Here is an 11,677-nt window from a genome sequence, read left to right on the forward strand (position 1 = left end):
GTTATTTCTAAGAAAAGTAAAGTGAACATTTTGGAAGTTCCTGAATAAATGTAAGTAGCTAATAGAAACTGCTGCTGAATTAGACGTGGGCAAAACTGCAAAAATTTAGCCCCCCCAAAAAAAGTCATAAAAATCTAGGATTCTGTACCTAGATTATTTCCAAGTGACTTTTAATCCTCCCTCCACTTTAAGGAAACTAGAAATTACAGAGGACACATCTTAGCTACAAAAGGCCTCAAGGAACACCAACAAGAGCACCCAGATGCGAAGGAAAGATTTTTCCTTTCCACAAAAGCTGAGCAGCTAAATGTTTTCAACTGAAATAAGCTATTTTAAATGCATATAAATGTATATATTTATGTGCAATTTTTTGTGATTGCTGGATTCTACTGACTTTTAAAAATCTACTTTGTTGAGTTATAGTTTGCATACAATAAAGAGCACCCGTGTAAAATGTGTATTTTGGGAATTCCCTGGCGGTCCAGTGGTTAAGACTCTGCACTTCCACCGCAGGGGGCCGGGGTTCAATCCCTGGTTGGGGAACTGAGATCCCCCAAGCCACGTGGCACGGCCTAATAATAATAATAGTAGATAATAAAATGTATATTTTGATGAGTGTTGACAAATTCACACAGCTGTGTGACTACATCCACAATCACCACAGGGAACGCTTCCTTCACCTCAGAATGTTCTTTGTGCCCCATCCAAACCCCCCCTCGCCCCACAGTGTCTAAGGCATCATGGCTCTTACACACACAATGTGTCAAGGTCATCCAATGACCACCGGTGCTTACCACCATCTAGCTTTGTTTTTACTCCCTTTTTTTCCACATACAGTAAAATTCACTCTCTTTGGTGTATAATTATGTGTTCTGACACACAGCTGTGTGACCACTATCACAATAATTTAACTTTTTGCATTAACTGACCAACCACCTGTCTCAATCTCATCAGATTAGAGGACTTGCACTGCATTTGGACCTAGAAGGGCTTGGACTTGACACCAGCCACACTCTCTAATCCTGGGCACTTTATTACCCCTGTAAATTGAACTGTGAGCTCCACGATCTTTTCTACCGCTAAATCCAGTGATAAGTGTCATGAGGTGTGCGTGAAAACGAACAAAATGAGGCCACCCGGGAGCAACGGGGACACCCCACAGCCCTGTGTCCCCTTTATTCGCAATAAAGGAAACAAGCTTCACACAGCTCAAGCATTCAACCTAATGGAAGAGCAGGTTTGACACTCCTCCAGTCCAAATCATTCCAGAGACTTCCTTCCCTGTCTCCCCCACCTGCCACTACATTTTTTTTAAACATCTTTATTGGAGTATAATTGCTTTACAACGTTGTGTTAGTCTCTGCTGTATAATAAAGTGAATCAGCTATATGTATACATATATCCCCATATCCCCTCCCTTTTGCGTCTCCCTTCCACTCTCCCTGTCCCACCCCTCTAGGTGGTCACAAAGCACCGAGCTGATCTCCCTGTGCTATGCGGCTGCTTCCCACTAGCTATCTATTTTACATTTGGTAGTGTATATATGTCCATGCCACTCTCTCACCTCGTCCCAGCTTACCCTTCCCCCTCCCCGTGTCCTCAAGTCCATTCGCTACATCTCCTGCTACTAACCTTAACTGATTCCTCCAAAAAGAAGGAATAAAGGAAAAAGATATTAAGTGAAAAGCCACGGCTGTGATGCAAACCAACAACCCTGCATCAAAAGTACAGAATTCTTTGTCCTCACAGGGAACTTCAACTTAAAAGCATGTGTCTCGTTTCTAAGACAACAACAAGAAAAATGGTGGCCCAGCAAAAAAACTGATAAATAAATAATGGGGTGATGAGTGTCTGATGACCCAATCCAGGTGCCCTGCAGACATCCAGAGCATGGAGCTGCTCTTCCCTCCCTTGGGGTTGGCCCCAGCTTTTTAAAAATTCCTCTCCATCAGAGCCACTAATACTAATGACAGTGACAGCCAAAGCAACAAGCATTTTTCTAGCGCCAGCTGTGTATCCGGCCCTGCACCAACCAAAAGGACATGTTTTCATCGCTAGTGTGTGTTTCATCCCTACACTAACCCAGCGAAGGAGGTGTTATTAGGCCACTTCACAGAGCAGAAACTAGACTTAGATTGAATAACGTACACAGGATCCCCCAGCTGGTAAGTGGGGGGAGCCAGGAAGTAAACCAAGTCAATGACTATGAAGCCAGGGCTCTCAGATTCCCGAAGCAGAAAAGCCCACCCACGGGTCAGGCTTCCGAGGCCCCTGCATTAGTTTAAAATGTAGAGGTCAGTTGGTCTGAGACAGGACACTGAAGGGACAGGACATGGTGGTTCCCTAAAGTAACCACCTACATTGGGCCCTTTACTGAAATAAAGAGGCAGTGTCCCAGATCTGTCCCCAGAGATGGGCAATATAATATTCACAACTACAACCCCAATTGAGGGAAGGGGGGATTAATGTGTCTTCCAGAGTGCTCAATACTGCACAATGAAAGATAAACTGTAATCATGTGTAGGAGTTTAGAAAACAGAGTGCTGACAGGTGAGAAACTGTGGCACTTTTCTGGCAATCTGGGGGAAGCTGTGTCTAGCTGACAGCGTCGCCCAGTGCTGGGAAACGAGCCCGGGGGCGGCAGGGGGCAGCTCCCAGCCCCAGCCTGGGAAGATGACCGCCCCCCAGCACCAGGCAATGCCCTTTGCTCAGATTCCCCTCCAGGAAATTAGTGATTTGGTTTCTTAGGAATTTGCAGTACATTTGTGCCAAATAACAGAGTATTCCCCTTCCTGGGAGGGTGGGAAGGGCCACCTACCACCAGCAGGTCGGTGACTAAGCCTTGGGCTTATGGGTCAGTCTCTTAAGAATGAGACCCAGGGGGATCAATTCCTCAGGGCCCGGTCCCCTTGGGTGAAAAACTCAGCCTTCCAGGGGCAGCCGAGGCGCCCACCTAGGGCCAACTCTGGCCTGGAAAGGTGGCTGCCCAGCCTGACGTTGCCAGCTCTGACTCAGCTGGCCCCACGTTACAGTTCATGGGGACCAGCCCTAAAATGACACGGAACACAACCCACAACCACGGAAATCCCGCCAGGGTTCAAATCCAGTCTGCTTACGCTGGGGTTTTGAATGGGGGTAAAGCGTGAGGCGGGATTTCTTCTGAAACGTGTCATTTTCTTTTCTGTTTACAACAAAGAAAGTGCTCTTGAAGAGAGGAACGGGAAAGGGGAAGACAAGGTTTCATTACTAATCAAAGCAAATTTCTTTGGAACCACAAAGAGGAATTTTGCTGGGAGAAACAGCTGAAAACGTGATCAGGGGAAGGAAGGAGCATTAGATATAAAATCACCAGGAGGGGCAGGAGAGAGGCAATGGGCCTGCTAGCATTACATACAAATAATAATAAGTAAATGAAATATAGATGATAAATACATAAAATTAATAAATTAAGAGTAACCAAATGCCCTACAGAAAAGGAACAGTTGAGTTAATTATGGTACATTTAGCCAACATCATATTATGCAGCCATTAAAAATGATGATTGCAAGGCTTCCCTGGTGGCGCAGCGGTTCAGAGTCCGCCTGCCGATGCAGGGGACACGGGTTCGTGCCCCGGTCCGGGAAGATCCCACATGCCGCGGAGCGGCTGGGCCCGTGGGCCATGGCCGCTGAGCCTGCGCGTCCGGAGCCTGTGCTCCGCAACGGGAGAGGCCACAGCAGTGAGAGGCCCGCGTACCGCAAAAAAAAAAAAAAAAAAAAACAAGTGGCAAAGGAGTACTGATTAGCACTCTTGAAGAGTTATATAAGTCTTGCTTTAAAAACATCATTCTCTAATCACTTAGGTTAGTACCAGAACATTTCCCTAGCCTGGATCTAACCAAAAATTTATCAAACTGTCAACCAGAGTTGATGAGGAAGGAAGTAAAGATAAAAGCAAAGCAGGAAGGTATTTATTCAACAAACATTTATAGAGTGACAGTCAGGACCAAGGCACTGCAAGGGGCTGCAGAGGGCCTGTACTATTGGTCTTACTCTCCTTGAGGCAAACAACAACCTGCTAGGAAGACGAATTCGACACGTTTCTGAAGGATGCACACTGGCAAATTCCCACCTCCTGGGAAAGGAATACAAACGCCAGAGCCAGGCTGCCCATCTAGCTGACATGTGGACAGAAAGGTCCGGAACTGGTGCTGGGGTCGTGACTAGAGGCAGGTGTGCCTCCCCGTAACCTAGTGCAGTACCCTGGACAGAGAGGGTATGCGTGTTGGAAAAGTTAAGAAAAAAATTCTTCTTCTGAAGGTAAGGTAAGGCAAAGCCCATGCAGGTGAACCACGAGCCATCATCTTTTCATGTGCAATGCAGTTTCTAACTTTCTGAAAAATCTTAGAAATGATGTATTGGCTCTCATAGAGAACCAATACCTTCAAAAAGTTATATACAGTCATCTCTCAGTATCTGGAGAAGACTGGTTCTAGGGGCCTCCGTGGATAACAATGGCATATATGAAATGGCATAGTACAACGAAGACAGTCGGCCCTCCATATCTGCAGGTCTCACATTCACAGATACAGAGGGCTGACTATATACAGCCAACTATACAGTGGACCACATTTCTCACTTCTGAGGCATCCTGTGGTACCCCACCCAGACTCATGGCTCTCTTCATCTCTTCTCCCCAACATCCACCACGTGCCACCTGGTTTAGTAAACAGCCTCAGAAGACGGCTGCCCTCCACTCCTTCCTTCCCTGTATGTACATATCACCCTCATGTCAAGGCGTCGAATCAATTTCCCCTTATCTTGCACCTGGGTTACCCCTGTGATGTGCTTTGACCAATAGTGATGGGTCTAGCCTTTAAAACCTCTGAGAGCTACCACTGTCTCCCAGACACCACCATGCTGTGAGGAAGCCCAAGCTAACCACTTGGAGGGGTCACTGGAGAAGCTCGACGGCTTTAGACATGTGAGTAAGGCCTTCTTAGAGCTTGCCAACAAAGCTGTCAGCTGAATGCCGGCAATGAATGAAACAGTCCAGGCAGCCAAGTGAGTGACCTCGGCCAGTGCCACGTGAGGCAGAGAAGCATGCAGCTGAGCACAGTCAACCCAGAGAATCATGAGAGAAACTGTTATTGTTTTAAGCCAAGAACAGTTGTTATTGCTTTAAATTTTGAGGTTATATGTTACATAACCACGGATAACTGAAACAGGGTAAATGAAGGAATACATGTGCAGTAATGCCACTGAGAAACGGGCCAACCCACATTAGTGAACTTCCTAGAGAGCCAAAATGTAGTCCTTATTTGTCCAAATGTGTTCTTATTCATTTCTGACAAAAACGTGTTTAGAATGCAGTATTAGACCTCACTTTATACTGACTGCAATTTAATATTCTCTTGAAGTGGGCATCATGATTACAGATATTGGTTACTACAATGTCCTGTAATGCAACAATGCCTCCTAAAGGGGCATAAGGAATGTCGGCTGCAACACGGAACCCCCAGACAGCTCTGCTCCTCGATCAGCGGCAATACTTCTGCCCCTAGAAACACCTCCTCAACCCCCATGTTGTTCCTCCTCATGGCTGTGGGTGGAGAAACTAAAGACCCAATCCTGTTGGAACTGTATCTCAACAGACTCTTAGGGAAGATCTTTTATGACTGCAGAACAGAAGGAACTCTGGACTCCCACTGACCTAGATTCGAACCCTGCTCCTCTACCTTCTAGCTATGTGGCTCTGGACAAGCCATTTCACGCATCACACATTTCAGTTTCCCCATCTGTAAAAAGGAAATACTTTCTACCTCTTGCTGGAAAATACTTGACTGAAATACAGCAAGAGTTCAGCACACTGAGTACCTTGTCCATCCCCATGTTCGCTGGGTTTCCACCTAGGGGTTATCTCTGAGCTCACACGTCTGAGTGTCGGTCAGGACTGTACCCGTGGTAAAGCAGATCATCACAAGTACATATGTTCATGAGGGGACAGCTGGGGGTTGGCTGAAGGTTTATTCGGGGTTGAAGCACCCTAGTGGGATTCACTGCACATTGATGAAGAAATTGCAGAATAACCGGGAGTCCTAGCAATTCTGCCTCTTGGAGATTTCACCAGACCTTGGCATGGAGACTGGTGCCTGGACCTGGCCCCACTGACGCGGCCCTCTCCGGAAAAACCCGGCTGATGACAAAGTGTTGATTTAAAATAATAAACACGAGGACTCCAATGTGCATGGCAAAATGTCAGTGAAATCACGTGGGTGAAAGGTGGGACCTAAAATGCATTTGCACGATGATGCCAGACTGGAAACACCCTGTTTACACACAGAAAAGGATCAGAAAAGGCCCCAGAGAAATGTGACCAGGGGAAGCACTGAGGGGGGAACTTTCTGCAAAGTTGTTCACATGTTCAATAACTGACTATTCTTCCCCCACGTGCAGCTGGATTCGATGGCCTCCTGGTCCCCTTCTGTGCATTTCCTTATTATCCCGGTTCCTACATGATACCCATCTGCACGCTTTTTGTAGAAGATGAGCCATCTGTGGGACAGGGGCAGAGCCCAGGGCCAAAGGACCAAGAACCGGGTTGGCTTTGCCCCCTCCCAGCCTGTGTCCTGCACACACGCCTCAGCTGCTCAGAGCCCCAGGCTGCTGCCTCCCCGCGCCCAGCTCCCGTTCCTGCTTCCCCCACTCACTTCTCATACACTCCTGGCCACGTTCCCAACAGGAACATTCTGTCACAGGCTTCTCCCTGCCCTTGCAACCAATTCCCAGGGTGAAACAGAGGGGCGCTTCCTAGGATATTTTAGGTCCTCCCACCTCTTGGCACTGTTCTTCAACACTGCTTATAGCAAAGGCATCTGGGGGCAGCCACAGATGCAGGAAGGAGGCCCAGATGCCAGCTTCCAGAGAAAAAGAGGCTTTCAGGGAAGCCCCCCGCCCTCACACCCACCATCTCACTCACCAGTGATCCCTCCCCAGTTACCCAGCCCCTCTGTCTTCTCTTTTCCTCCTGAGTCCCAGTTTCCTCATCTGTAAAATGGGGCCAATAACACCCAGGAGTGATTGAGACGATGTGTATGAACTTCAGCTCCGGCCTACAGACAGGGCATCTGAAGCATCAGCTTCCTCACACCCTCCCCATTGAAGCCCGGAGCCGAATGTTCATTCACTGGGCGAATGATTGGCTCTGTGATTTGCAGGTGTGAAAGGAATCACACATCCGCTGCTCTATCATGTTCTCATTTGTGAATAAAGGTCTTAACAGGCTAGTAACTCCAAGAGGGAGTTTTGCCCCTAAATAGCCTTTCTGCTGTGAAATAAAGCCATAAAGTATTTTTCAGGGGTTCCTCGCTCCTAACTTGCCACAGTCTCATTCCTTTCAGGACCCTGTCAGAAGCTAACAGGTGTCTGTGGGCACATGTGAGGGTCCTGGGAGCAGCCACGGGCCGCAGGAACGTTCCCTACCTCGGCTGCATTTTCTCCCCACTCCCATCTCCCCCTTCATCCTCCCCCATCAGCAGCTGCCTGGTCCTGCCCTCCACCCCCTCCTGCTTCATCAGCTCACCCCTTGGGCAGCTCGGGGTGAGTAAAAGGCAAGCTGGGCCAGGAGCCAGGCAAGGGGAGGGATGTGGGAAAGGCCTGCCGGCCGCAGCTTGCTTCTCCCTCCCTCCAACCCCACGCCGCGCTCTCCTCCACCACAGCCTCTGACGACATGATCTGACGCCCTTCAGTCCCAGACCCCAAAGGCTGCGAGGCCATACCTGTTGCTCAGTTAGAGCCACCCATTCACTGATAAACGAAGCCCCAGCATCGCCCCATCCCACAGCCCCGGACTCCACCTGCCATTCAGTGGGAACCCTGACCTGCCTACCTCCCAAGAGAAGAACCCAGGCAGCGCAGGCTGTGTGGCTTGTCTCTGACACTTCAGGCTACCCTGAGGCCCCTGTGCCCTTCTGTCTTTCTCCCACAGAGCCAAATATGGGTTTGAGGGGATGAAGGGTGCAGAGGAAGAAGACTTGGGCACTGGAAAGTTTCCTTCAGTGCTGCCGGTGACAGCAGCACTCACAAACCCCCAGAAATCCAGTGTCTGCTTCTAACTGGGAAACTGGGTTCATCCCCCCACCAGCCCAGAAGGGGGTCCCTGGCTGGAGCCAACAGGTGACGGGAGAAGAGAAAGAAAAAGGGAGTCTATGGGCAGAAGAAAGCAAAGCAAGGAGGTGCCGGGGGCTGGTGCCACTCTGACTGTGGGGGGAGTGGGGGTCTGGTTGCCGGTTCTCATATCCCTGTCCTCCAGCCCCTGCCCACTCCTATCCCTGATGGTGCCCCATGCCGGGAGGTAACAGGGGACCAGGGGAGCTGCAGGCAGGTGAGCGAGCTTCATTCCATGGCCGGGGAGTCTGTGTCTAGGTGCTCTCTCCATGACAACACGGGGCCACAGGGGGCTCAGAGTTCCACCGTATTCTGAGAGACCAAATGCGGGGACACTGTGACTTAAGACTTTGGTGAGTGGGCCTGGGAACCCAGGCACCTTTTAAAAAGTCACATGATGGGACTTCCCTGATGGTCCAGTGGGTTAGACTCCATGCTCCCAATGCAGGGGGCCTAAGTTTGATGCCTGGTGGGGGAACTAGATCCCACATGCATGCCGCAACTAAAGATCCTGCATGCTGCAACTAAGACCTGGTGCAGCCTAAATAAATATTTTCTTAAATTGTTAAAAATAAATATATATATATATATAAAAAGTCACATTAGTCCCAAACAAGTGACTCAGAAACTTCTGGAACACAGCCCACTGAAAGCTGGGGCCTCCTGCATTCTATCTCGGGCTCCCACATGGACCTTGGGAGTCACCTCTCCCTCCCCATCTAGTCCCAAAGCTGCATCCGAGGCACTGCCTCCATGTCAAGGTCATGCTCTCCTGGGATGCTAATATTGCTATTCTTGATGTACTTATTTTTCTATCTTTTTTTTCTGTTTCCTAATCTTTTGGAGTTTTTCTTAGCAGCGCCCAAAGGACACCAGCAATCAAGGGTTCAGCCTCTTGGGCTCCAGTGGGGAGAATTTCTGATTTGCTCCCTTCATGGGCAGCAAAGCACATGGGAAACTCATGTGGTCCAGGGGCCCTGGCAGAGAGGAAAGGGCTAGAAGTGACTGTTCAGTAAAAGGAAAGGGTTCAGAGTTTGATCCCAGGCCCCAGAGGCTGCCATGCCCACCTATCTGCCCCCAAGCTGTGCTTGTCACCGATTCCTGATAGGAATGCCTCTCGCCATTCTTGCCCAGACAGCTTCCAGCAGGGCCCTCAGCTGGCAGCAGCACAACCTTAGGTTCAACAACCCGGAAGTCATGAGGGGAATGGCAGGCTGTCACCCTTTACGCACAGGGCATTGGGAGAAAAAGGGACCTTTCTGTGTGCCTGCACCAATCCGTGTGCACCAGCCCAGGGCTGGGCCCCTGCAGCATCAACACACAAAGCTTCTGTGAGAGAGGACACTGTGTGAGCCAGAATGGGAAAACAGGAAGAATATTGGTCCAAGAACTAGGAAAAATTTAAAACAGAAGAAAAACCTGTGTTTCAATCTAACTAAGCGGGAGGCAATGGGACGGCCCCACAGGTTTCTTGCATCAACCACCAATGGCACTGCTGCGCCCCTGGACACTCAGCCCCCAATCACAGGAGACTAATGGCTTTGGCCAAGATGGCAGTAGCAGTGTGACGTAGTAGCAAGAGCACTGAAATGGGAATCTAGAAATGGACATTCCAGCCGCTGACTGCCACAACTAGCTGTGTAGCATTAGAGAGGTCACTCTCCATCTCTGGGCTCATATATAAAATAAGCAAGTAGTGGGTAGGACGCACAGCTGGGGAATTCATTGACTCTAAGCCCTGTGGAGCCCCCGCCCCCAGATAGGTTATCAGATAATAAGTGCAGAAAGCCAGGAATCACACCTCCCGATCTCTGTAGCCCCTCAGAACTTACTCAGGGTCTTGGCACCCAGTGGGACCACAAGACTATCTATTAGTTAAGCTGAGGCCAAAATTTCACCCCTTCCACAGGAAGGCATCCTCCGGAACCAGCAGACACCCCCTCACTGTGGCCGGCGACCCTGGCCCCGTTTGCATCCCCATGACATGCCTTCTGTGGGGAGACCACCACTCCCTACACCATCTGACTGCTCAGGCACCCTGAGCTCCCAGCAGAAGTGGGATTTACGACAAACACACAGTCCTTCACTTCTCCTTATCTGAGGTTACCCACAACCTTTGATCTTAATAACAACCACTTTAGGCAGGCCAACTCTGTCCCCATTTGACAGAGGGGCACTGAGTCCACACACTCAGTCCCTTGCCGAAACCAGTCGATGACAAGCTAGAGACCAGAAGCCAAGGGTGCCCTCTTTCCCCACAAGAGGTCTTCCCAGCAGAGCTCAACGACAAACACAAGGCTGCCTCCCTCAAGACCAGGCCCAGGCGGGCCTTCCTGCCACCCACGCGGGCCGGGCACAGGTGACAGAGTGGCCAATGTTCGGAAATCCTCCAACCCCTAAGGCCAACCACAGACAAGCTCTATTGCAAAGCCAGGGGTTGAGGGAGAGCTGGTCCTTCCTGCACAGGCAGATGAGAACCCCAGACCACGACCCCTGCCCCCCGACATTCTGACTCAAGGGCAAAGAAAACAATGCCACCCCCATCTCCAAAACGGGTACCACCTCAGCTGAGAGCTGCTGGGAAGAGAAGCCGCTGGGTGGGACAAAAGGTGGGACTCACCTCCCTCAGCAACTGCATCCCCTTCAGCCCGTCCCGCTGCTGCTGGGCCACGGTGACCCCCAAGACGAGCGTGTGCACGACGCAGGAGACCACAGAGATGATGACGATGGGGCTGAGGCTGAGGGGCAGCGTGATGAAGAAGGAGAAGACGAAGAAGGCCTGCCAGCCCACCGTGTCACTGGCTGCGTGGGCGCGGGAGAAGTTCAGGCCCAGGTACGAGAAGACCTGGGCTGTTATCAGCAGCCACAGCAGGTAGGGCACCACTTTCCGGGTGACCCGGTTGGGCAGCAGCCCCTTTTTGCAGAGCACAAACAGGATGATGTCCAACACCAGCCCGACCCCGGCCACAGCCAGGGGAGCCAGCTTGTCACTGGAGAAGACCACCGCGCACATGACCACCACGTAGCAGTCGAAGAGGGCCGCGAATACCACCAGCACCAGCAGCGTCTCGTGGCGCTGCCTTTTGAAGTAGGTCTGGTACAGGTTCTCCAAGGACTCCGGCACGAAGGTCAGCCGCATGAAGCGAGGCAGGCACAGGCAGGATCCCGAGTTCCGGACAGAGATCTCATGGGTCCGGCCCACCCTGCGGTCAGGGTCAGAGGGCAGGCTGACGGAGTACTCGGCTGAGTACTCGGCCGAGTACTCAGGATCGGAGAAGCCCTGGGTCCTCGGCATCCTGGCTGGTGTCTGCTTCTACTGGCTCTGGAGAAGCGGACGGTGAACAGAGGAAGGACTCTGGAATGGGTCACCTACCAGGGCTCTTGGGGACCTGGGGCAGGCTGACGGCCGGCCCCCTCGGGCAGGAACACAGAGCTGGCTTCCCCGGCACAGGCAGCACTGACCATCTGGAACTTAAAAGGACATCACTGAGTAGAAGCCCCTCTTCCTTCCTACCTGTGCTTTCTCCACAACC

The 11,677-nt window shown here is 50.8% G+C and overlaps 1 protein-coding gene across 2 annotated transcripts in view; it reads right to left on the minus strand.

Annotated features, from left to right (window-relative positions):
- The window catches only part of ADCY3 (adenylate cyclase 3), a gene marked incomplete at its 5' end in the record, with an annotated part of 80,778 nt that extends 69,339 nt beyond the window's left edge, over positions 1 to 11,439 (minus strand). For both annotated transcript variants that reach the window (XM_082851274.1, XM_082851273.1), the window contains one exon: positions 10,765 to 11,439. In XM_082851274.1, coding sequence (XP_082707400.1) covers positions 10,765 to 11,439 — 675 coding nt within the window. The remainder of the gene's footprint in view (positions 1 to 10,764) is intronic.
- Positions 11,440 to 11,677: the final 238 nt, after the last annotated feature.

This window comes from Leucopleurus acutus, assembly GCF_964270905.1.
Source record: "Leucopleurus acutus genome assembly, chromosome: 12".
NCBI classification, from domain to species: domain Eukaryota; kingdom Metazoa; phylum Chordata; class Mammalia; order Artiodactyla; family Delphinidae; genus Leucopleurus; species Leucopleurus acutus.